This window comes from Silene latifolia, chromosome 1 (genome assembly GCF_048544455.1).
Source record: "Silene latifolia isolate original U9 population chromosome 1, ASM4854445v1, whole genome shotgun sequence".
NCBI lineage: Eukaryota > Viridiplantae > Streptophyta > Magnoliopsida > Caryophyllales > Caryophyllaceae > Silene > Silene latifolia.
This window is the reverse complement of record NC_133526.1, coordinates 19,003,322-19,030,319: the sequence shown is the minus strand read 5'-3', so window position 1 is coordinate 19,030,319 and position 26,998 is coordinate 19,003,322. Positions and strand designations below refer to the sequence as shown.

Here is a 26,998-nt window from a genome sequence, read left to right as displayed (position 1 = left end):
TTTCACATACTAGCAATTTTCGTATTCTTGTTAATTCCACTTGTGATATTTGTCATCAAGCAAAACAAAGTTGTCATAGTTTCAAATTAAATACTAATAATGCATCGAACATTTTTGATTTAATTCATTGTGATCTATGGGGTCCCTATCGAACTCCGTCAACCTGTGGTGCTAAGTATATTTTGACTATTGTTGATGATTGCTTTAGGGCTGTCTTGGTATACCTTCCCTTTAGTAAGACCGAAGTCACAACCATGTTCATGAATTTTTTAGCCATGGTCGATACTTAATTTTCTAAACGTGTTAAACGGATTCAATCAGATAATGGGAATGGGTTTAATCATATGGTTGACTATTTTGTTACAAATGGGATATTCTTTCAAACCTCGTGTGTCGGTACAACACAGCAAAATGGCCGGGTAGAGCGCAAACACCGTCACATATTAAATGTCGCTCATGCTCTTCTATTTCAAGCCAATCTTCCAACTTCCTCCAAGATACTATGCAACAGGCTGTCTAATGATTGGTGTGTCGGGAACAGGTGGGGGGTTGCGAAAAGAAGAAGCATTCTAGAGAATATCCTAATTTGTTAAGATCATGTCGGATTTTACAAGAAAGAGTGAGGCAGTATCCCTAAAATACATGTACAAAATAGATTTACAGAAGATTTAATACTTTGGAATGGTCCTTCTTGAACATATGTTTAAGGCCTTAAATTTTTTTTCATGTGTTCAGCTATTGGATCGTGTCTTGTGTCCATTGTGCTTATTTCTCTCCGAATTTGAATGAAAGTTTATTTGGTTATTTTTCTGGAAAGAGAAGCCTAAGATAAGGGCTTTTCTTATCTTCTTAACTATTTACTATTTTTATAACAGTAACTCTCCTATAAGACCGCTCTATAGCATATGACGGCCCAATAGGAGAATCTAGCCCAGCCAACAAGGAGATATAAATAAACACAACTGCACAACAAGAAAAGGAAAAAGAAAAAAACAAAGATTCGTACTACATCCTCCAACCCACTATATCCTCCACAACCGACACTACCAACTCCGATCGTTGTCGAGTGCTGCCATCGCTCCGCCACAACCTCCATAGTCGTACCACTATTACGTTCTTATCTCCTTTGTTGGCCCCTTCCCTTCTTTATCATCGTTGGCAGTCCAATAATGGACACCAACTAACAACATTCACTTAGGTTTCGATTTTGAGCTTTAAAATTCAATTTCCATATTGTTACAATGAGTAGTTATTTTAACTTGCAATATAGATATCTATATCTATATATAATAATAATAAAAACTAATTAATCATCTATGTTAATGACACATCAACATTTTTAAGTATTTACACAACCCACCTCTACATCACCAAGTCACTTATTAGGAAAAGACAAAAAAACAATAAAAAAATCAAAGCACTAAATAACACTATTCTCTCTTTTAAACGAGTTTTAGCATGTCACGCTATTATTTATCATTTAAAAAAAATTGTATTTTTAACTTTAAAGTAAATTAAACGACCTAAACAATAATTAGACATCAAATTAAATTCTAAATTTTAATTCTAGGATTTTATTGTAAAATAAGTTATCTCGTACAAAAAAAATCACATTACATCACTATAACTCTTACTACGTTTATAAATGTTATTCTCACTTACTAGAACATATAAATAAGCTTTATTATTTTATTGTTACAGCATCATATTAATTTAATTGTGCAATATTATGTTGTATAACTGTACCCATTAATTTTAATGAATTGGTTACATATAAAAAGAGTATAAAAATAAAATAATATTTTTTTTCATATAACGTACTTCAAATATTATATAGCTTAGTAAATTAAAATATCATAATACAAGAATAACATAGAGACGCCACGTATACTCTTCTAAAGCCATGTTATCCTATGAAACAAAAAAGAATATATTACAATAAAAAGAACAAATAAATGCAAAAAAAAAAAAATCACGGCCTATGATAAGTGGTGTTCGTGTGAAATTGACACGGTTAATGATGAAAATAATGAAAATATATGAGAAACAAAAATTTCAACATGTTTCATACTAATGAGGTTACAATTATTCGTAAGCTTAAACCCGTGATTTTCACGGGTACAGAAGCTAGTTTTATAGTGAAAACTTTGAATTTTAAGTGAAGTATTGAATTTTTACTCAAGTGTACATAGAGTTTAGCATTCAAAACATACAATTTTAACTTGAAAACGATTAAGTTATGATGAAAACCCAACCCTTATAATTGCTTTTTTTTCTTTCTAAAACTTGGAATTTTTTGTAAGATGAGTTTTTTAGCTTCATAACCTCCAATTTTAATTGGATAACCTGGTATCAGTGGCGAATCTAGGATTTACTTAATGGGGGTGACGGGTGTTCAATAAAATGTATAGCATTCCTTCATCATTCCCAGGGGCGAACGAATGATTTGAGTAAGGGGTAGGCACAATAAGAAACAAAACTACCGATTTACATTTAAAAACTTTAGACTTCAAGTATAGATAATCTATCTATAGTACCACAAGGAAAATACGTTTTTGGTCATGAAAATAAGTTAGTTTTTTGGTCAGGTGTAATGAGCATCACATGGTTGGAAGTGTAGAATGGGTTCGAGTTCGTAGAAAACTACGGAGTACTTGGCTCGAACTCGGTTCGAATCGCTCCTATGGTGGTGGACAAATTTAGTATTTGAAAAAAATAACTCTTTTTTAATCTAATTTTGTTCATGATTATAAAAGATTGAGATTCTAGTTATTATTCCGTAGAAAAATAATTATTACTCCTATGTGATTTTATAGTTCACAATTTACACTTTTTAAAGAGACAGCTCCGTCTTAACATGAAAACGGGTTAAATATTATCCAATTTGAGTATATAAGATACATCTTTTATTGTTACCCATATGCTATACATTATGCTTTTGTCTTTTTCTTACTACTAGAGAGGGGTTAAACTTAAAACGTATACGCCCGTTTTAAAAGAGAATTTTTATTATTGAGATGGGGAAAAAATACGCTAAACTTGGTAGAAGAAAGGCAGAAAATGAATTTAATATCACAATCCTTTTTCTCCCCCTTTACTCCATTCAATTAGTCTTGCTATAGACGAGTATATCCGTCTATTGTTAATTTGTTATAGACGGGTCAAATACAATAAAAGTGGTGACATTATTTGCTCCCACCACCCCACTTATTGTTTGTCTTATTAAAAAAGTGGTATTATATTTGACCCGTCTTTTATTATAGACGGATAGTGTCCGTTTATAACGAGAATCTGTGTAATCTATTAGTCATACGGTATTTTCTAGTATTAGACTATTAGCCTATTACACAAAAGTACAATTCATTTCCCACTTCTAAAAGGAAGATAAATAAAATATAATTTCCCCTCTTCCCCATAAAAAGCACTCCAATTCCTAAAAACCGCTTTTTTTACCACTTCATTTCAATATTTCATCATCCTCTTCATCTCTTCATTAGTCTTCTACTCTTCTCTCTTTTCCAACAAGACACCATTACTATTACTATATTTTTTAATTTACTTACAACTATTTATATTGATATCTCGTTCATCTCCTTCCGCACCACAAATACTTCGCTTTTGCTACTGCCGCACCATTCCTTCAACATCCATTTTCCAGATCTTTCACCATTTTTTTTAACCTTTATAATTTTTTTCCTGAAAAATAATGGGGGTGAGGGGTCACCCCCATCACCCCCTGTAAATCCGTCCATGTCTGGTATATTATATGAAAGATTTGGATGAAGACTTGGAGTATGGTCGTTATTTGGGGTTGGAGTGGAGGTCGCATTCATGGTTTTCAAAGAACGGAGAACGTGGTTGAAGAAGCCAGTTGAAGGAGAAGGGGAATTAGAGAGTGAACACAATTTGTGATTGGTTTAATTTTTTTGGGCCTTGTTGTTATTGGACTGGTCTTATATCATGAGACAGTTTTATATAACAATTTGTGTTTTTTATAATAGTAAATCATTCACATTTTATAATAAACTAGTTCTATTACCCGTGAAATTCACGGGGTTAGCTGTATTGTCACGTTGATGGTGTTATACAATCCCGGATTTGTGGTCGCACTGAGCCCTATTAACAAAAAGGACTCGTAAGAATTTTTTTTTATCAATCTATACTTATACTACCATAATATATTGTCAATATATTATCAATATATATTTTCTACAATTTACTAAATGTTTGCCGTGGATTATTAATATTTTGCCACGAATATTGTTACGTTTATTAGTGTTTTCTCACGATTATTGTTATTATTGTTATTGTCTGCAATTTTGTTTAGCTATGTAATTAAGTCAACCTAAAAAAAATTCAAAATAGATTTTTTTATATTTTTATTTGTGAACAATAATTTAAGGTAGATTGAATAGTTAGCATTATTTTGAAAGATTATGGTGAGAATTATATTTGTGTTTAATATGAGATATATTGGCTTTAATTTTAAGTTTAATTTTTCTTAACAAATAAATAACAAATACTAATATTTATTGTGATTTAATTAGTGTTTAATGTTATGATTTTTTCCATTTTTTTAAATAATAATGATGATGTGTCATGCTCTAATAGTCTTAAAGATGAATGTTGAAAGCTAATATTTAGGCTTGCCTTTTTATATTATACTAGTTTTATACCCGCGAAAATCGCGGACTTGTTATATTTGTTCCATTTATTTGCTTTTGTTGACGTCCATCTTTAACTAAAATATAAAATATTTTTTTAATCGCGAATAAGCTATAAACCAAACATTTGTAAATATTTACTTCTTTTACATTATTTTTCATGATCATAGTAATATAGATAGAAGTTTTAATTTGAATTTTATTTCCATATATTTTAATACATGTTAATATTATTCATGAATATTTTGTAGTCAACAATTTAATGTAGCTAATTTTATAACTATAAATGTTTGTTTAAATTTTTTACAAATTTGTTATTTTTATATATTTATGATGTACGTCATAAATAATTGAGCTAAAAACGGCTGCGTCGTTAGGTCGATAAACAAAGCACTCCAAGATCGCGGTTACATATCTGATAGATTTTTTAAGAAAGTTAAATGGATACTATTAATTTAACTTTTCCTCAAAATCTATACTTTTTATCAAAAATATACATGTAAAATAGAGAATTACGCCGATGATGAATGGTGATACTTTGTAAGCCAACTAAAAGAGTAAAAAATATGTTTTCGTTTTTCACATTTAGATTCAAACATGTAATCTCCACTTTTTAATAGCCTTCTCACAATCAATAATCTGCAAATTGAGATAGTTAAAATTAAAATTAAAATTAAATAAGCATCATCTTAATTACAAATTAACTATACAGCTTATTTAACGTTTAAAATTTTAAAATCTTAAAAGATAGAAATATGGAGTACTTTTAAGAAGACTATGAACGTTTGAATCACATGCACATATACACCTTATTTTTCACTTTTTCGTAAGTGTGCTAATTACAATATTTAAGATGGTTTTGAAATAAATTAAAAGTACCAATATAAGAAATTGTGAAGCTTTATAATCCAAGATATATTGGATTTTTCATTTACCACATATAAGACCTTTTAGCTACTATCTTTATTACTAATGAGGAATTATATGGATAAATTTGACGATTTAAATTTTAATAATGAGAGTAAATTCTTAATTTATTTTTGTAATTTAGTACATGATCTTATGGTTTCCACTAAAAAATATTATTAGTAACTTTATAATCCAAATTATTAGACTTTTTATTTACTACATATGAGACCTTTTAACTACAATCTCTATGGTTAATGAAGAGTTAGATGGATAAATTGTACGATTTAAATGATGAGAGTAAATTGTTAATTCATTTTTATAATTTAAATCATGATCGGTATTATGATTTCCATCAAAAAATATTAGTAAATTTTATGAAGAATTTTAATAAATAAGTCTGATGTAGCTTTAATATTAACCAATACTATAAAAATGATATGTGAATTAAAATTAGATGTTTTAAGTAGCCTTTTAACTATATTGTATTTTTTTTTTTTTACAAAACAGAGTTATAAAAAAAACAATTTACTAAGATCCTCTAAATTCGAATTAAAAACTAAAAATGTTTGGTTTTTATATCAAGTGAACAATTACGTACCAAATAAGTTTTAATATCATTAGAACATGGTTCAAGGACGGATATCAAGTTTTTGTTCAACTAAATCATTCTGTTACCTACACATTTTCCATGTAGTTTTTTTTAACACACTATGTTAATATTATGAGAAGACAAAGGAGACATCATCTACAAAAATGGAATAAGAAACAAACATACATTTAACGATAATTCAATTAATCTTGTAAGAGGGTTTACATAAAGATAGTATAAAATAAATCTACCACAAAGCGATATTAGTGGATAAATTGCAAAAAACTGTGCATTTTACAATAAGCTTATATAAATTACACAAACAAAACTCGTAGAACATACCTTATGTATAACGTAATTAACTGCACAATCCAGCTTTGCAATAATAAGAAAATTATACCATTCCATCTGCTAAAATAAATCAAGGTGAGAGATGTTTAAGTTTTGAAAACCAGATTTCCAAACCCGCATATTTTATAGGCTTTAGAACGTAGAGATCAAGAACACCTTCAAACTCTACACTAGGCAGCATAGTGCCTCATTAAATTTCCTAATTTTCGAGTTAGGAAAAGATGGTTATGTAGAAAAAACATTGTGAAGTTATACCTGGATTTTCAATTAATGGAGTCATCCACTTTCCCTTGTACTTCGGGCTCTTAACTTTCTGTGTACAAGAAAAAAAAACAGCAAGTTTGATTGAGCAGAAGCGATGACTGTAAGCATAGCTAGCTATTGATGATAATGATGTTCATTCTAAAAAGCTTGTTTCCATAAGCCGTCCTCTGCCTCGTCTTAATTTTTAGGTTGTTCAGAATTGAAATCCACTGCAGTTCTATAGTTCCTCCTATATATCAAGCATAACATTTGATCAGATGACAAGAAGGTGGCAAGAAGACAAGTTACCTGTTTTTCATTTGGGTACGTGAAATCGAATCATAACTCTGTACAAATGATCATGTTATTTCTTAAACAAGAGTATCATATTCTGCAGTTTCAGAATATTTGACAGTTATAAGGAGCTCCGAACTCGCTCAACACTTCATACCTCAGGCTTGATGTCATTTGGATCATCAATATATTCCTTTTCTCCTCAGTTTGCAGGTTACATGTTTAAAGAAAAAGCAATTAACTTAAACAAATTTTAAGCCGAAAAGCACATTTACAGAGCTGCTGCGTATTTTTCCTATACATGTTTCTGACAGACTCAACATTGAACCTAAATTACATTCCTAAAATTGTAACGGAACCAAAGACTCGCTATTTTCATTACGATTCTTCCGGAAATGACCTCTATGTGTTGGTTTGATACAGAGGGGGTAGACCATAAGCGAGATTATGTTACCCATCCTCACCGTCCATTTATACGAGATTATGCAAGCAACATCTAATGATGGATATGCAAGCATGATAACATATATGCATCCCCATGAATCTAGGAACTTTAGCTTGCATTGTATTATTTGGTCTACACACCAGAACTGATAATATTCGAAATTATGCAGGCTTATACACGAAATATATTTTTTTGACTCTCTTTAGCCCTAGGTCTCTTATCCCTACGCAATCTTCCTCCTCTAGCAGGTTACAAACAAGATGAAAAACAAGGATATAAAACCCAATGTGAGAACCGGTCCAATTATCGCATCTTCTAGAGTTCTAGCTTCCTTCTGGAAACAAGTTATTTCAACTTGGAAATAAGAGGGCTTGAAGACCAATTGTGCATTAAAGTTCATATAGTTGTCTTTAGACGGGTATAACAGAGTGGCAATTCTTCCTTTATCCAATATCTACATAACGAATGTAACACTAGGCTGTGCATGTAATGTTGTTGAATAAACAAAAGATACACTTAAACTTGGCATCAGGCTTCCAACCAACCCAATGCCCTCCATAGTACCTATTGCATTCGTACTAGCCTTACACTTACTTTCACAGATAAAAATGAAAAGTCAAAACATTACTAATATTATAATTAAGAACTGTAATTTTGGCAAATGTATGGGCGAGCGGATTATTTAGCACCCTACAATCCCAGCGGAGTCCAATTATTCGGAAGAAGGTAATTGAGAACAATCCCCGCAACACCATCAGCATCCACCTATTCATCACTTGAGACTAAGAGTCTAAGAGATGTTCTTCCTTCACTGACATGTGAAAGGTACTCCTAATATCAGCCTTGCTTATTGTCATTTTTGCGGACTTTTTCCTTGCGCCTGATCCATGGTGATGGTGCTAGCCTGCTAGGCTATCACATTATGCTGCTCTTCGGACCCTCCCATTCCCATCCCCGAATCTGAAGATGCCTTTCTTTTGGGAATTTAAACACCTTAATCAGGATTCAGGATCAAGACCCAAGGTCTTAAAGAGATACCCCCTCACAGATTTGGTACCATTTGTAGTAGCAGATGAATTTCCTTCACCAACTCAAAGTATCAATATCGTGGTATCCCAAAAGAAAGGCATCTTTATATTATCAATACCATGGAGATCCTCAAAACTCACCCTCTTAGGTACCTCAATAAGCCCTCCACCTCTATAAGTAGTTTCCTCACCTCCTATATCCTTCATTCTTCTTGGTATCACCATAGTTTGAGACTCGAGCAGATTGTTTACTACCTCCACGTCATCCTCATAATACGGCGCTTCATCATTAGAAAACCCACTAGAAGAATGATTCAGCAAAATGAACAGTCTGGGGTAGAAAAGGCTGATGACAATTCCGGCTATCCTAGGCTCATAGCCCCACATAAATGACCCCGTTCATTTTCCTAGTTTAACGATTATCAGGAATCACAAGGTCAAATCTCCAAACTTGGTTGTTGTTGGGGGTAGTTCATGATAAATAATTTGCAGATCCTGTGGTGCATCAAAGAATGGGTTATATCCCCTCACCTCATGACCCTGCACTCTTCCGATAATTGATCCCTAGGTAAATGCAAACTCCGTTTCCAATGGCTCCCACACAGGAATCATCAATCAGACAACCTTGATGATTATCTGCTGGTAGCCTTGTAGGTCAGCATTACCATGATTCAACCCAAATCATCCTCCATTCCCAGCCTCGCCATTGTTCTCCCCCTGCATTACCACTACTATGCAGCTGTCAGTTACTCTCCAAAGAAACATTCATTACATTGTGTGTTGAGTGTTTACAAGTGAGAATCAAGGCCGGACCACACACCAAGGCTCCACGACAATGTCTATTGAGCTGTACGGCTGTACCTATCAACAGACAATGTCCATGACCTATCAATTCCTCTCGCATTAAGAATTGGCAGCCCAACATTCAACGAATCCAGTGACCACTCCATGTTGGTCCCACTGAAATATGTCAAGCTGACAACTAAAGCATCTACAGATGCAAGCAACATGAAAACCAACAGTATGGCATTACCAACAAGCTGACAACATCTCAAAAGAGCTAAAAATCCAGCCAATGTATTTATTAAATTCATAACGTTTTGAGTTGTATAAGCTACATAGTCGAATCACACATAATACTCGAAAACTACAAGTAAACAGATAAGCATAAGTAGATATACTCTTAATTGTATAAGCAGCTACATGAACTCTTGTCGAATTTTATCCGTCAAAGCAGACAATTCAAGCTTCCTCTTCACCAGTGTCTCAGTAGACAATGTTGAATTCTCATTAAGAGCCACGGCGTGAGCAACATGAGCAAACAACAATTGTTTCCTCCTTTTGAATGCCGTCTCATCAGGCATTGTAGATTTCTCAGACACGGCTTTAGCAACCATAGCAGACAACTCCTGTCTCTTTATCTCGAATGCCTCATCGGACATTCCAGGAAACTTAGCCATGGGTTTAGCAGGCATAGCACCATCACACTGCCTCCTCTTCGTCCATTCCTCCCTCATCTTCTCAAACTCCTCATCCATCCTCAACTCCGCTGCTGCTATTTCCGGGTCGTTATCGCTTTCAGCCATCTTCTCAAACTCCTCAACCATCCTCAATGTCGCTGCTGCTATTTCCGGGATGGAATCGCTTTCAGCCTTATTCCAATCGGAATAGGCTGAATTAATCAACATATTGTTCCAATGTCCTGAACGCAAAAACAACAGTAATTAACAACACCTGGATAATTTATTTCCAATACAAATTCTACACTTAATTAGGAAACCCTAACAATTTGCCAAACCCAAACACGATCTTGTAAAACCCCTAATATAAGAGCCAACCCTAATTTTGATTTCCCTAAATTGAAGAAATAATATAATACTATACTCTTTAACAAATTATGCAATTACAATCAAATTAGATTACTGAAACAACTTACTTGGTATTCGATGTTGTTACGAAAATTCAAATCCCAAAATAAAACCCTTTCTTTTTACGCAAAGATCATGTAGCGGGTTCAGAACATGAGAGATACTGTATATATAGAGAGGAGAATTGGTGGAGAATTTGTGAATTAATTTATGTGGTAAAACCGCCGACTTTTGTAATTTTAATCCGTATTTAATTCGGATGGTAATTTAATTCACGGAGATTATAATAAGTTACTAGTTTGAATGTCCGTGCGTTGCAACGGGGTAATTAGCTTATTTATAATGCAAAAAAAAAAAATTATAAGCGTTTAATGTTTACATTATATGTCTAATGATTTGTTTACCTATTATTAAAATATCTCTTTCAAAAAAATAAAAGATTAATATATACGTGGGTTATTTATAATCATATAATCACCCCACCTTATACTAATCTTTCGATGTGGGACAATTCTACTATTAATAAGTAATATATTCACAAAAATTGGATTTTTTTCTTATGTGGGACAATTCTAATATTTATAGGTAATATATATTAATCAAACATGCATTATTTTTCAATGTGGGACAAATAACATACTCAGAAGGACACCATCTTTTTTGCACTTAGTTCGACATCCAACCAGATCTCGAATACCGAATACAGACAATTGCTACTCATTATATCTAATAGTTATTGTAACACCCCCATACTCCAAGTGCCTTACCAGGACCACTCAGGTATAAGGACGCTACCATCTCGGTTACCCGAGGCATGATAATCATAAGACAATGAAGAAACATACTTTATTAAATAAGTTTTAGCGATTACATAACAAAACCAACTGTAAGCAAAATACAACTGTTCTCAAACTATAAACCAACTGAAAGGAACTGTCATATCAAACACAGCGGAAGACTAAAGACTCTGATATGTGATGACTCCATCCCCAGCTAGATCCCACTCGTATCCAAGATATACCTGCCAAGCAACTGCTCACCACCCCGAATGGATCACCACAGTTTTTAAAACATTTAAACGGGGTCAGTACTAATCACACAATTAATATATATGTCACAATAAGATAAACAGACGAACTTAATAATCACACATACACAACCAACCAACTCCAATCATCTCAATCATCGATCGTCCACCGGACCACCGCCAGCCGTGGGGACCGCGCCTGCGTTCCCACCTAAGCCCCGCTCATCATACCGAGCGATAACCCTGTCCCATTAATGTGCACATCCTCTTCCGTGGCGGGTTCCACGAAGGGCGAAACTAGGGCGTGAAGCCACTCCCGCAAGTGACTCCACTCAGCCGAGAACGCATCTCGAGAACCATAGGCAACCAATCACAATCACAATATCAACAACCGTCGAATCTATCAAGGTGTACAATCACAATCACACGGTAGTCACAATACAATTACTATATCAAACAATCAATCTCAACACATCAACAATCATCCCATTATGGGACTAATACTGAGTAGGAAATCCTACCTGGCAGCAACACAATCAGACGGTCTCAACACAGCTGTATCACAAATCCTTTTCTACGAATCTTCCTCCTAACATATAATCACATAATTACTAACAATCACAAAACTAACACAAAACCCCCAATCCCAAAATTAGGGTTTAACGAAACTTGACGAAATACTATAAAATTGGTATGTAGATCTTACCCTCGACGCAAGGATCACAAAGGTATAAAGAACGATGGAATCCGACCTCTCAAGCTCCGGGATTTGTCAACAACACGGATGAATGCGAAGAACGTAACTTGAATCTCCCTTTTAATGTTATTAGGTTTGTAAAAGTGTATTATGAAAGTGACGGAAAGATTTATATATTATTCCGTGTTATTAACAAATCCGTCGAATTATCACCCGCTAACCGAGCTACTCGATCGAGTAGCTAAGGTACTCGATCGAGTGCCCCCTTACTCGATCGAGTATCCTAGTTACTCGATCGAGTACCCCACAGGTCAGAAACTATTTTAAAACGCAACTCACCTTTACTCGACAGAGTAAGGCCTACTCGATAGAGTACCCAAAGACTCATAAATACGGAGTATTACAGTCTTCCCTCCTTAAAAAGAACTTCGTCCCCGAAGTTCAACCCATACATAAAAACAAACATACTAACTCGGTCAAGACGCAACAAAGCTACTAAGAACTCAAAACAAAACCCCAACTTACAGAACATGAAACCATGAACTCTTAACACCAACTCTACCAACTATTCCTACCTCCACACCTCGCTCACGATGTCGTATCAACTATACATAAACTCTCCCGACACTAACTTCATACATAACCTATCAACTATATCATAAACTCTCCCGACACTAACTTCATACATAACCAACTACATAAACATCAAACGGAATGTTACATTCTACCACCCTTAAAAGGAACTTCGTCCTCGAAGTTTACTCACACTCATAACCTCATCATCCAACTGTCAACACTATCGAAGTATTCTCGCATTCCTAACATCGAACTACTACAAGCACGTCCATGACCTTTTAACACTATCAACCACAACATATACAAATCCATATCTTATGCTACACCAACACTCTACTTCCAAATATACTACCATATGTACAACCATCAAAATCTCTTTTATCGCATCCTACTCCTCTTAAGATAAATGTTACGTCCTCGTAACTCACTAATACTAAATCCGAGATATATCTTTTCATTATCCTCATCACTACCGCATGTCAAAGATAACCACCTAGAACCTAAACACTCGCCATGCACATATCCAAGGCTCTCTTACTTAAACAACTCTCATACTTCACTTCACTCGTCACACCACCTAACCTATACCACAAAATCCTTAACTTAATCCAAAACTTCACTTGTTCCCTATTACCGCAACATGACACCTCTCTATATAAACTACATAAAACTCTTATCGTCAAAAGCATAACTCACGATCCACACTTGTTACGTACACTCATACTAGATCCTCAAGTTCTTTTCTTTATTACCGCAAAACTCATACAAAACTTAACATGACACTAATTCCCAACACCCTACACTCACTGTCTTAAAATCTGATTATGAACCACCGCAGCTGGCGTCCGGATCAATACAACACATGTTCCACCGATCACTTACCATGACTATGTGTAAAGCCTCATCTTAAAACAAGATCAAAAAATCAGAACAACTTCGACGACGATCGTGTCCCATCAAGAATGTCACTATACCATGACAACAACGAAAACATATACAACTCTCTTCATATCATACTCTACTCTCATACCAAAACTGAACTGGTAAGAAACATCAATAAACAAGACAACTGTCTATCTGCACCAACTGAAACTCGCAGGGAGCAACATCAAACAAAACACAATCTATGTATAACTGGTATGTACTTTCGAAACTCGAATCATAAACATCCTGCCTACTCCACCACATCCGGTGACGGCATCACAACACCGCCACCAACAGCCACACCGCAGTGCGAAAATACCCGCATCACAACACTAAATATCGTGCCCGGATCACCACCCGAGGCACCACAACCACATCGATAGTCATCACAACTTACACAATCCCATAAGTACTGGCTCAACATAACTTCTCGAACAAGAAAAACTTACTCAAATCCACTTTACTAAATCACAAGCAACATATTATATGAATTAAACAGATAATAACCTCGTGAATATCATCCTCTTACCATATCACAGTTTGACATGTATCATGAATACATACAAGTATAGCCAGTCATGCCAAATCACTCAAATTATTACCTTTTTGAATATCATTCAATTAGATTAACGTACTCAACATGCATTACAGAACATTCAAATAACAACTTCATGATAATCACACCATACCACGTCTTGTGAGGTCAAAACCTCACACAAACATTTATATATCACAGACCCGTAATCACATCCAACCAGTCAATCCTGATCACGTAAGTTACCCCTCAACAAAGGTTACCTGTCGCCCGAGTTTAACTCATATGCCCCCCCATAACATATTCCCCCATTCGCACAACCATCACTTCCTGCCAAATATAACCATACCATTACTATTCAACTATTAACATCCGCCTCATCTAGCCACATCTTATACCCTCTCACAATCATACACAACAATCAGCTCCCTACCAAATCAACCTCTTTAGAATTGCTACCTTTCTAATATACCATTACTCTTAACCATTAGTCACAAACCATAACACTTCCACTTTTCGGACATCAAACCTCTTACACTCATCTCTAAACATCACGGTTTCTTTCCTATCTTTGGTTAACATTCCAAATAACGGACATCAAATCCACCAACAAAATTTACCTCAACATTCTTTTCAACACTATCCTTGACCGTAGCGTCATCTAACTTTCCACCAAAAATCTCATATTGTGCAGATATTCTACCAACTTCTTACTCCCTTAATTCCTCAAAACCCATAAATAATCATGTTGTCCCGAGACTCCTATGTAACCGTTAACTCAAATCCCCATGATAGTATCATACATCTTGACAATTCCTTACTTTTATATCACATAACTCCGGTCAACAGTTTTCCTAGTTTTACTCCCCTCGTTCTTTTCTTTTACTCTCGACAAAATCAATTAACCATAAAACTCCTTATTACTTCTTCTTAACTCTTTAGTGTTCCGGCTGCTTTCTCATTGCTCCAAGACTCACATCCCATTATTTATATCGATATCATCTCATTCTTTCTTACCATGGATCTTCTCTTATTATGCTATCACTCACACTTGCCACTAATCTATCCATAAAATCAACGTTCACTGTTCAAACAATTGCATCCCCTTCGTACATCTCTAGAAATCAAAATTTATTTCATACCGTTAAATGCCCAAAGAAATCACACGTAGTTTCACCTCTTAATAAACCAAATTTTCCAAACTCACTCACTGTCTACAAATCCACCTCGCAACATGTTTTCGTAAAGTTCACTATATACCACTATTCTCAACCCCCTTTTAAAACGAACTTTCACTACATATATTCTTGACCCACTCGACTCCTAACCATCTCCCTCCATAATTCTTTACACATCTCAAGTTGCCACTATCCACATCCTTACTCTCAATCCTTTCATTCTCACGTTCCTTAGACTCACATCATCCCTTGTCCGTATTCACTTACTTTTACATTACTCAACATACAAACATATCACTCATCTCATCTCACAAAATATGCCCTATGTCTCTATACACCATACCAATCTTCCTTTTTCTTTTTCCACTATTTATCACAACACATATAACTCATGTCCTCCAACTGAACTCCTACTCACTACAGGTGCCACTCACTACACCATAAAATTGGGTAACTTACGTATCAAGACCAACATACATGTAAAACAATGCATAAAGAAGCAAAATAACATCTTTGAATTAAACATACTATGTAACGAAGTCAAAGGGCAAGCATATGACCCAAAACAAGGGTCACTAGATCGAGTACAGGCCGCTCGATCGAGTAAGGGACTTACTCGATCGAGTAGGGGAAGATCAGAAGCACGTAAAACAAATCACCAGGGCTACTCGATCGAGTAACTGAGGTACTCGATCGAGTGCCCCCTTACTCGATCGAGTACCAAGGATACTCGATCGAGTACCCCAATTCTCAAGATTGCCCAGTTTTTCAGAAACAGTCATAACTCACTCATTACTTGGTCGCTTTGGGCGTGTGACCTATCGTTAGAATCGTAAAAGAACAAGCTATCACCTCCAATTGGAATCACATCAAAATCATTTATGCATCTCAAGTTATAACAGTTTAAAGACAACTTCTTTATAATCGAAAAACACAACTACTTGATTTTACTTCCAAACAACTTAAACAACAACCAAGCAAACAAAACCAGTCCAAAACTCATAAAACCAGTATTCATAATCATATGTTACTATTTTCAAAAGTCAAGCAACAACATTCATCATGCACATAATTTATCTAACTTGCCAATTATGACTTACCCACATGTTCTTATTTTATAACTTCACGTACACAATAACATAATATACGACATGAAATCCCCTATTCACATGTTACTAACATAGCAAAAGTAGAAAATCCACTTCCATCACATAAACATGTCCTCAACATGAATTTCATATTCTCATGCAATTCCTTAACTCATCTTTTCAACCAATTCAAAACAACATTATAAACCAACCGTCTTGCAATTCATGTATTCAATCAATGACAATTATAATCATATCATCATTATCCTTCACTACACATCTCACATCCTCCACATGTATACATCCATTGATTCATACAACACCTTACTATATAGATACACAACACACAAAGTATGCACATAGCGATCCCGACTCATATCCCATGTGACCGGTTCAAAATTGTAGGGCGAGTTCGCGACTTTAGGACGTCTCCCAAGTCTTTGCATTAGCTCCTACAACTTCTACCCCGGGTTCATTTTAATTAGACTCCCTAGGTTCATTAGATTCATTGGTTACAGGTTTCAGGATCGTCGCTCTGATACCATTTGTAACACCCCCATACTCCAAGTGCCTTACCAGGACCACTCAGGTATAAGGACGCTACCATCTCGGTTACCCGAGGCATGATAATCATAAGACAATGAAGAAACATACTTTATTAAATAAGTTTTAGCGATTACATAACAAAACCAACTGTAAGCAAAATACAACTGTTCTCAAACTATAAACCAACTGAAAGGAACTGTCCTATGTGATGACTCCATCCCCAGCTAGATCCCACTCATATCCAAGATATACCTGCCAAGCAACTGCTCACCACCCCCGAATGGATCACCACAGTTTTTAAAACATTTAAACGGGGTCAGTACTAATCACACAATTAATATATATGTCACAATAAGATAAACAGACAGCTTAACTGTCACACATACGAAACCAACCAACTCCAATCATCTCAATCACTGACTGTCCACTGGACCAGCCCTGCCAGTGAGGGACCGCAGCCGTTCCCACCTAAGCCCCGCTCATCATACCGAGCGATAACCCTGTCCCATTAATGTGCACATCCCCTTCCGTGGCGGGTTCCACGAAGGGCGAAACTGGGGCGTGAAGCCACTCCCGCAAGTGACTCCACTCAGCCGAGAACGCATCTCGAGAACCATAGGCAACCAATCACAATCACAATATCAACAACCGTCTGAATCTATCAACAGTGTACAATCACAATCACAGCCGTCACAATACAATTACTATATCAAACAATCAATCTCAACACATCAACAATCATCCCATTATGGGACTAATACTGAGTAGGAAATCCTACCTGGAACAGCAACACAATCAGACGGTCTCAACAGCTGTATCACAAATCCTTTTCTACGAATCTTCCTCCTAACATATAATCACATAATTACTAACAATCACAAAACTAACACAAAACCCCCAATCCCAAAATTAGGGTTTAACGAAACTTGACGAAATACTATAAAATTGGTATGTAGATCTTACCCTCGACGCAAGGATCACAAAGGTATAAAGAACGATGGAATCCGACCTCTCAAGCTCCGGGATTTGTCAACAACACGGATGAATGCGAAGAACGTAACTTGAATCTCCCTTTTAATGTTATTAGGTTTGTAAAAGTGTATTATGAAAGTGACGGAAAGATTTATATATTATTCCGTGTTATTAACAAATCCGTCGAATTATCACCCGCTAACCGAGCTACTCGATCGAGTAGCTAAGGTACTCGATCGAGTGCCCCCTTACTCGATCGAGTATCCTAGTTACTCGATCGAGTACCCCACAGGTCAGAAACTATTTTAAAACGCAACTCACCCTTACTCGACAGAGTAAGGCCTACTCGATAGAGTACCCAAAGACTCATAAATACGGAGTATTACAGTTATATTTAAATTTAATAATATGATCAAGTACTCTCCATTAATATTTGTATGTTGTTTTTCTTCAAAAAAAATTTAACATAATTGAGATACGGAAATTTTCCGTGGTACCCCTTAATTTTGTTAGATTTTCCATGTTACCCCTACTTTTAAAAATCTGCCTATGGTACCCTTGAAGTTCCATTTTTTTTGCTCATGGTACCCCCTAATGTAAAGCCTGTTAAATGGACGTTAAGTTTGATGGCGTGACAATAAAATAACAATTAAAAAATAATACCCTTTATTGTTTTATTGGTACGAAAATTTCTCTTTTAAATGCAAATTTAATTAACTATATCATTATAATATTGGAAATTTCTCATGGTAACCTTGAATTTTAATAGATTACACATTCTACCATGAGCGTTTGTTTTCTATATTTTTTTATCATAATTAAAATATGCGCAAATGATAAGAACCTATAATCTAATGATAGAATATTTTTTAACACAATTCTAATTATATTATTTAAACATAGTATATTTACCACACCTACATTATTTTTAATATGGGACATATAAAATCTATAGGTAGAAAATATAATGATATATACTTTTAAGAGTTCTCCAAGACAATACTTAAGCGACTCAAAAGATTTTGGGTTGATGTCTAAGTTCCAAGGATGCTTATAGAATCACCCACCTTATGCTATATTTCGATGTGGGAAAATTCTATTTTTTATATATAGTATATTTATCACACCTATATTATTTTTCAATGTGGGAGATATAACATACTATGAAATACACCATCTTTAATATGTGCAAATTATATGAAATCTATATATACTCTAATGATAGCATTTCTTACCCTGAATCTAATAATATTATTTTCATAATTTTTTTACCGACATTATTTTGTCAAATGAAATTTAAAAGTTTTTATATAACAATTAGAAACATCACTTGAATATAAAATAAGAAATACATAGTATATATTATAATAATTAAAAGATTTCCCAAACATTAACTAATGTTAGAAATCATTATTGTAGAGACAGTAATACAAACTCTTTTAAGAGTTATCTCTGACAATACTTAAGGGAATCAAAATATTTTGGGTTATGACTTCTATTTATAATCATAAGATCACCATGCCTTGTGGTAATCTTCCGATGTGGGACAATTATAATATTTATACATAGTATATTCACCACACAATTATTCTTTAAGGCGTCTTATGGTATAAGACCACTCAAATTATAGTCCAGCCCAATTAGTCCACCGCACAAGTATATAACCCACTCACACAATTGTACATTTCTCTTAACTGTCAACTAGTGTAGATCCCCGTGTTATAATTGCATAAATTAACTGTACCTTTAATGTTATAATGTACAAATATAATCTTAATAAGAGGTAGAAAAGGAAAGTTTATTACCATAAAAAAACACTTTACGTTAAATTATTTTTGTCTTAAACCATTTTTACTTTACTATAAAAATTAACTCGATAATGCGATATCATTACATGAAACTAATTTATGACATTAAATTACAATTAAGTGATGTTAAAATGTAAAATATAATTACAATGCGTATAAACCTTATAACAAAAACAGATAAAAACAGTATACCACACAATTAAAAGACGATTTACGAATAATTAGACTAATAATTTTTTTTTATTTTTAATTAAAAAGACATAAAAATTATTACGTTCTTTAAAATATACACTATATTTAGAGTATAATTTATGAAAAATAATATAAGAAACAAATTTACGTAATTTTAGGGTGTAAGTGATGACAATAATTATGTTAAAGACTGCATAAGAAACATATTTGCGTAATTTTAGAGTGTGCTCATGAATAATGATATCTATGGAAATGAAAATGATTGCATAAAAAATTATGGATTTTAATGAAAAAGTCATAAATATGAATTTTAATTAAAAAAAATAGAGTTTAATTATAAGAATATATTAATTGAAAAGATAATAATGTAATGTTTTTTTTTTACTTGTTACCTTATTTAGCTAGATACCTTTTGGAGGGAAAACTAAGGGGTCGTTTGGTTCAACAAATTGGAATGGAATGGAATGAAGTTTTGATAGTAGGGTGGTATGGGTATCTAAATCCATACTTGCCTAATCTTGTTTGGTTCATCACAAATTATAAAAAGGAGAAATGAAGTTTGAATCCAATAGGGGAGTGTGGGTATGAGATTCCAAGGGATTATGGTGGAGTTAGAATCCATTGGGTATCTAACTCCATTCCAAATCACCCCAACCAAACAATGGAATGTATCAAATCCATGGGCGTTTGATTGGAGGTCTATAAGAAAGGGAAAAGGAACCAAAGTTATTGATTTTCTTTGTTGGTGTTTGTTTGACACAAACAAAGAGAATGAAATTCCCTTCTTACATACACACACCATAACAACCACGGCACCTAACACCCGCACACCAAATCAAACCATAACCACCACATTTTATTTTCTCGATGTAATCAAACAACTAGTTAACTTTTAGCTAATCTTATACCTTTTCCCCTCTTACCCTTTCTAATTTTCTTTTCCTTTCACTTTCTCTAACCAAACGCCCCCTTAGTAATAAGGGGGATTACCAACGATAGTCTACGACGTCAAATTTATGATTTTTTTTCCTTTTTCTCTTTCCTCTCTCACTTGTTTTTGTGCACTTGTTATTCGGCCTCTCACAAGCTTTAATTTTATGGCTGTTTTTTCAATTCACTTCAAAATTTGAGTTACTAGAGAAGTCGTTGAACACTCGATATGATGGTACAAAAACTATATTTCTTCCTAGTAGTTTTAACCTATTGATATTTTCTTTAGGTTCTGTATTACGAGTATTTTTTTTCTCAACATTTTTACTCATATGCTATATTAATTTAATAAACATTTCTCCATAATATAAGAATATGTATTTTTATCAAAACCGACTAGCTCAAACGGAAGAGCATGTGTATTACACATTATGTGGATTCGAGTCCCATGTTAGCTAGAGAAAAAATTAAAGCCGCGCGAATACATTTTTAAATAGAAGAATATTGGACCAACAATGACCCATCATTGCCATTGGCAAACGTTATTATTTTCTAGAAATTGTTGACACTAAAGTTTAAAACCGTTCTTTTTATATTAAAATAAGGACGTTAATTTAATGATTATTACTCTTTTAAATACGCATTTTATATCCACACCGGTTTTTAAATTGGAAACTCAATATTTTACTTTTAAAACTTAAGATTTAGGTTATGCATTAGCAACATTAAATTTTAGTTATTAAAACCCCTGCCTTTTATGCTAAGAACCCGATTTTAACTTAACAAAGGAGACTTAGTCGCTAAAAACGTTGTCGGAGTCAAGGACGGACGCAGGAATTTATTATAAAGGGGGCACAAAAAAATTTCAATACATTGTCCATCTTAAGAAATATATATATATATATATATATTGGATTTTTTTCCTCTAAAACTAATATGGTATAAAAGTAAAAATGGAAAAATAATTAGCTTAACAAATTTTTTAACCTAATAAATGATACTCCGTATTCTACTTTGAATTGGAAATAAATGTACATTTAAGTTAAGGAAAATGAGATGGCGCCACCGGATGGTACTTAAATTGGGCGTCACCGAGGGTATTAGAGTAAATTACATAGGTGTATTCATATCCTTCCCTTCCAAGCTGATTAATACAAAAGGGCAGTTTAGGGAATTCAAAAAAAAATAGGAGATTTTTCCTAATACTTTGCCACCTTTTTAGGAAGGAAAAAGGTTACAACAAACAAATTGTTCTCCATTTTTGTTCACGGTTTAATATCATATTGCCCTCCTCCATTTAATAACAAGTAAATGTCCTTAATGATGTAGATGTTCATATAATCATATAGTTAAAGATTTTGGTGGAGTGGTATATGGGAAAGACGGTGGTAACAAATTCTCCCTGGGTTGTTTTTTTAATTTTTTCAGCTTGTTTATGGAGTAATAGTTTACATCTGTTAAATGAAAAACGAAAAAATGAACAACGTTATTGATGAAGAAACGTAATTATCGACGTAAATAAATTAGTATAAATTAGGTTGATATTAAATAAATGATCAATGATTTTGCTGTAAAATATATAGATCAATTTTAGTTTAGTTAGAGTTTAATTTAGATTGAAGTAAATATTATAGAAATAAATTTACATACATGCCCTTAAAATCTTGGCGCACAAATGAAAAACTAGAATTTTATTTTTTATTTTTATTTTCTTTAAGTATGGTGGCGCCGAGATTCGGTACCACCCGGTGGCGCCGTATTAATTTGTCTTTTTAAAGGATATACTAAATATATTACTCGTTAAAAAAGTAGGTATGTTATCTATGAGGTGTGAGGTTCGATTCCTCAATCTACCATTTTTAACATATACCCAAAATTAACCAAAAATAATCAGTCAAAAATGCGCCTTTCCAGGGATCGAACCTGGGACATGGACTAAGATACAATTAACTTAACCAACTGAGCAACCTCAACTTTCTGCCAATAAATGATCCACATAAATATATATTTCTAAAATTTTGGCGTATGAATGTTCTACCCCGTGTCAAGATATTCATGTGGCAGCTCTGCATTGATGCTCTTGCAACAAAGGCGAACATAGCACTTCGAGTGAATAAGTACTAGGTTGTGGCAGGACTTGGAGTTGGAGGTGGAATATGTGGCGGGATTTGAGAAGGTAAAGGGGTGGGCTGAGTGAGGAGGATAGGGTGGTATTTGCATTAGGGTGATGGGCGTTATCTATGACTGGTTATCTTGTCTTTCTTGGTCTTCAAAGAAGCAGCGGTCTCTTGCTCGTTCCTCCACTGAAGCCAAGTTTCGTGCTATTACTGATACTACGGCTGAGCTTCTTTGGCTTCGTAATCTGCTTTCTGAACTCTGTCTCTTTGTTCTTTCGGCACCTACGATTTATTGTGATAATTTGGGAGCTACGTCCTATTCGGCTGATATTAGGTGTAGTTATTTCATTCACATATTGTAATATTGTAATCTTTCTAATTAGTTAATTGTATATAGTTTGCTTGATAGCCAAGGTGTTACATGGCTGCTAGATCTAGGTTTAGTCTTCTGTTTCCATATTATAGTTCTTGTATAAATATTGTTGTATCTTGTTCATTATGTTTATGCAATATAATCTCAATAGTCCAAAGCTTTCTTAACTGCTTACACCTAGGGCGTTGCACGAATAAATGGTTGCTTCATCATCCTTGTTCCTAGAAAGAAAATTACATGGTTCCTCGCGGTAAGCCTCCCATTTAATAGCAAGAGATGAATATAATAGCAAGAAAATACAAGTTTGTTTTTTTGACAGCCAAGAAAATAAAAGTTGCTCATTATTAGTCGATTTCAGGCAGTAACAAAGCTAGTATCAGGTGCAGCACACCTAGGCAACTGATGTAAAACACTAGTAGGAGATGAATTGCTCGACGATCTCAATACTTCAGCCAATGGACCGCCCATTGAAGCAACCGGACTTCCTCCCCATCCACCGGTCCAACTTATCTGCTCACGCTCTCGGTCCTCATTCTCTTGTGGCCCACTCACATCACTTCGACCAAGTTCATCAACGTTTCCAGTAGACAATCTCAAGAAATTGGAAGTCGGGTTCCCAAGGGTAGAAATTGAGAGACTTGTCGAGGAAGAGGTACAGTTGGTTTCAGGTCGGGCATGTCCGTGTAGTGACTTTGGCCAATCATCAAATAAGTCCATTAGAACCCTGTTGTTGGATTTGTCATCTCTGGAGGTTGAATCGTGTTGGGTATCAGACCGGATTTTCTTGTCAGATCTGAAGTCTCCTGACCTAATAACATGTTTAAAACCGAAACGTCATTGAAAACGAACCAAAATGGAATACGTGAAATAAAAGCTGGTGTAAACTGAAATATACCCAGAATGCAACTGGAAAGCTTCAAAAGAAGCGGCCCCAGACCGAGATAAAGAAAAATTGGCCACGGATGCACCAGAAGATCCACCAGTAAATGCTGCTGAAGGCTTAGTAAGTGACTCAGGAACAGCATTAGTACCATTAGCAGTAGAAGTAGCAGGAGGGAATTCCACAGGCTTTCTTGAACGGTTGCGGCCACGGTGAACGTGGCGCTCGCAATACTTGTGACCAGACACCACATCTCTGGAACACCTCCATTTTTTCCCATCTGTTCTCTTACATCTTCCTGGTTCTGGATCCAATGCTCCTTTTCCCCAGTATCCTGCTTGCAACACTTGTATATATATATACACACATAAACACACATCTTAAGTCCAAAAATATATCAAATCAATTGAATCCAAAGGAATTATCAAAATATTAGAGCTACAAATCATGGAAAGATTTGTCAAATGTCATACTCCTATTCTTTCTTTCTTTTCCAGAAAAAAGAGTGATTTTAATGTAGACGGGATTCAAACCCACCCAGGTCATGAGTGAGTACCCTCTTTCGTGACTTTACCAACTAAGCTAGTTGACATCTGCAGGAGACTCATATTCTCACATGTGGAATTTAAGCACAATTGGTGAACCTATGCATTCTTTTGAATAATTTGTTATTCAATATCTTAAGTAAACTTGTGAGACTTACAAGCAGGAGGAGGATAATGATGGAGATAATAAGGAGAAGTGAGGAGAGTGTTGTTGAGTAAGTGAAGGAGCTCAGAAGGGATAGTTGAACCAGCCACCATGTGTCTATAGATCAGTGCTTGTAGCTCTAATTCTTGCCATTGTGCCATGCTGAACCTATACTTTCCTACTCCTCCTGATTTCATTTTTATCATTAAATAATAATTAACATTTAACTAATGAAACCCACAAAATTAAATAATAATGATACATCAGCAATACACAATATGCGGTGGACGACCTTAGTTATGCCGGGAATGGACCGGGCCCCCTAACAATTCAATGTATTCCACAAAAGTTAAATAATACTTCCATATTTACTTTTTCTTCTATTCACAATAACTTCCCTATTTTCTTTTTTGATAAGTGTTTGTGTAGTCCAAATTTAATTGTATGATGGGGTAGTTATTGGTGTGATTCAAATTTATTTATACGATGGGATTACTAAATAGTCACATTTTATGGTATAAAATTTAGAGAAATTATTTGATCAAGGAAAACCTTTATACTTAAATCTCCTCATATTATCAAGCTCTAGTGGAATCAGTGACGGTTTCAGGATGATTCACGTTAGCCGACCCAAACCATTTAATAAGGCTGTGATGATGATTTTGTTGTAATGATCAAGGAAAACAGAGATTTTATGAGGAATATGGAGATAAATAAGCTAAGTGATAGCATGAGTAAGGGAAAATGAATCTTTACTTAATAAGAGAGCAAGATTAATCTAGATAAAATCATCTGTTTATCTTTGATTAAAATATCTCACGAAAGGAATAAAAAAAAAGGTAAACAAAGGATGGTGATAGATGGAGATAATAAATGGTTTGCAACATTTAGTTGAGCTGAAAATAATACCTGAAAAAGTGGGAGTAGAAGTGGGAATAGCAGTGGGAGTTGAAGAAGAGTGATCATAAAACAAAGGAAGAGCAGTAGCAATATTTTGTTGAGGTTGATAATGTTGATGATTTTGAGGAGAATCAGTGACAAGTTTTCTTGGGATTTTGTTAGCAGCAGTAGAGGATTGTTGCTGTTGTTCATCTTCTGACTCTTGCTGCTCTTCATCTCTCCAATGTTTCAGATTGAACTCCATTTTGTGTAGATAGAGATAGAAAGATAATTAGATTAGTTAAGAAAGAGGGAGATCTATATTTTGGAAGTTAGGCTCCTTTTATTTATGCTAATTTAGTTGTTCTCTCTTAAAGGCGTAATGCTGATATATTCGTCTTAAACTTAAGACGGGTTTGATATCACATGTAAATTGATAAGGACAATTTTTTGGCTATTCTCCACCCCCAATCATCTTGTTTTTGACTCGTCTTAAACTTAAGTAAGAATTTGCGGATCTACTCACTTGAGTTCTTAAGGAGATTTGTTTTGCTGGTATGCCAACAATTTAATTTTTCTTTTTTTCTGAGGCGGAATCAGAATTTGAAGTTAGTATAGCTAATAAAAGTTGTTACGTCACCAAAAGAAAATGGTTGTCTTCACTCCCATCATATATCATATAATAATAAAAGTATAGTTTAAGTCGATACTATAAATTAAAAACAATCAGTTGATCTCCTTTAAAACCGTAACCTGGAAAATGCGATCATTTTTGTTTTAGACCATGTTTATAGGTAGGTTTTACATGGGCAAGGTCTTGAATAAGGACAAAAAAAACTAAAAAACAAAAAGGAAAACAAAAATAAAATGTAGACCTTGTTTCACAAAGTCGTTCCATGCGTTCCAATATGGAACACTTAGCCCACATTCAAGACCTCCTCTTCCATGCCACATGTCAAATTTAGTGAATGGATAGAAGGTTTATTGGAAAAAAGAAGTTATTGTCATTCTTTTCAAAATGGTTTTAATTTTAATTTTACATATTAAAAAAAAATTATAATTATATAAAAATTTATAATTTTTCGTGCTCTATAAAATGAGATCACATTTGACATATTTTGGAGCACATTATAATTTATTTGTATTGTTTATAAAACATTATTTTTAAATGAAAAAATATCATAAAACTTAAAAA

At 34.3% G+C, this 26,998-nt stretch overlaps 2 protein-coding genes across 4 annotated transcripts; both read right to left on the bottom strand.

Annotated features, from left to right (window-relative positions):
• Positions 1–9,580: 9,580 nt before the first annotated feature.
• LOC141600550 (uncharacterized) lies at positions 9,581–10,700 on the bottom strand. The gene is made up of 2 exons (XM_074420795.1): positions 10,460–10,700; positions 9,581–10,225 (listed from the first exon to the last, which is right to left on the bottom strand). Exon 2 carries the CDS (start codon positions 10,209–10,211, stop codon positions 9,723–9,725), a length of 489 nt encoding a protein of 162 aa, XP_074276896.1. The 5' UTR covers positions 10,212–10,225; positions 10,460–10,700; the 3' UTR covers positions 9,581–9,722.
• A 12,895-nt stretch (positions 10,701–23,595) lies between these two features.
• On the bottom strand, positions 23,596–26,140 carry LOC141600537 (growth-regulating factor 3-like). Of its 3 annotated transcripts, none has more exons than XM_074420783.1 (4): positions 25,834–26,139; positions 24,938–25,111; positions 24,250–24,580; positions 23,596–24,162 (listed from the first exon to the last, which is right to left on the bottom strand). In XM_074420783.1, exons 1-4 carry the CDS (start codon positions 26,066–26,068, stop codon positions 23,709–23,711), a joined length of 1,194 nt encoding a protein of 397 aa, XP_074276884.1. In that variant the 5' UTR covers positions 26,069–26,139; the 3' UTR covers positions 23,596–23,708. The 3 variants fall into 3 exon arrangements, with proteins under 3 accessions (XP_074276884.1, XP_074276886.1, XP_074276891.1); XM_074420785.1 differs by having other exon boundaries at positions 24,938–25,108; XM_074420790.1 differs by lacking the exon at positions 24,938–25,111 and having other exon boundaries at positions 25,834–26,140.
• Between the last annotated feature and the right edge of the window lie 858 nt (positions 26,141–26,998).

Coding starts and splice junctions, on each gene's coding strand:
- LOC141600537 (XM_074420783.1), bottom strand. CDS start 26,068: ATGGAGTTCAATCTGAAACATTGGAGAGATGAAGAGCAGCAAGAGTCA. Junction 25,112..25,833: donor TTCTACTCCCACTTTTTCAG/GTATTATTTTCA, acceptor AAATGAAATCAG/GAGGAGTAGGAAAGTATAGG. Junction 24,163..24,249: donor GCTTTCCAGTTGCATTCTGG/GTATATTTCAGT, acceptor ACATGTTATTAG/GTCAGGAGACTTCAGATCTG.
- LOC141600550 (XM_074420795.1), bottom strand. CDS start 10,211: ATGTTGATTAATTCAGCCTATTCCGATTGGAATAAGGCTGAAAGCGAT.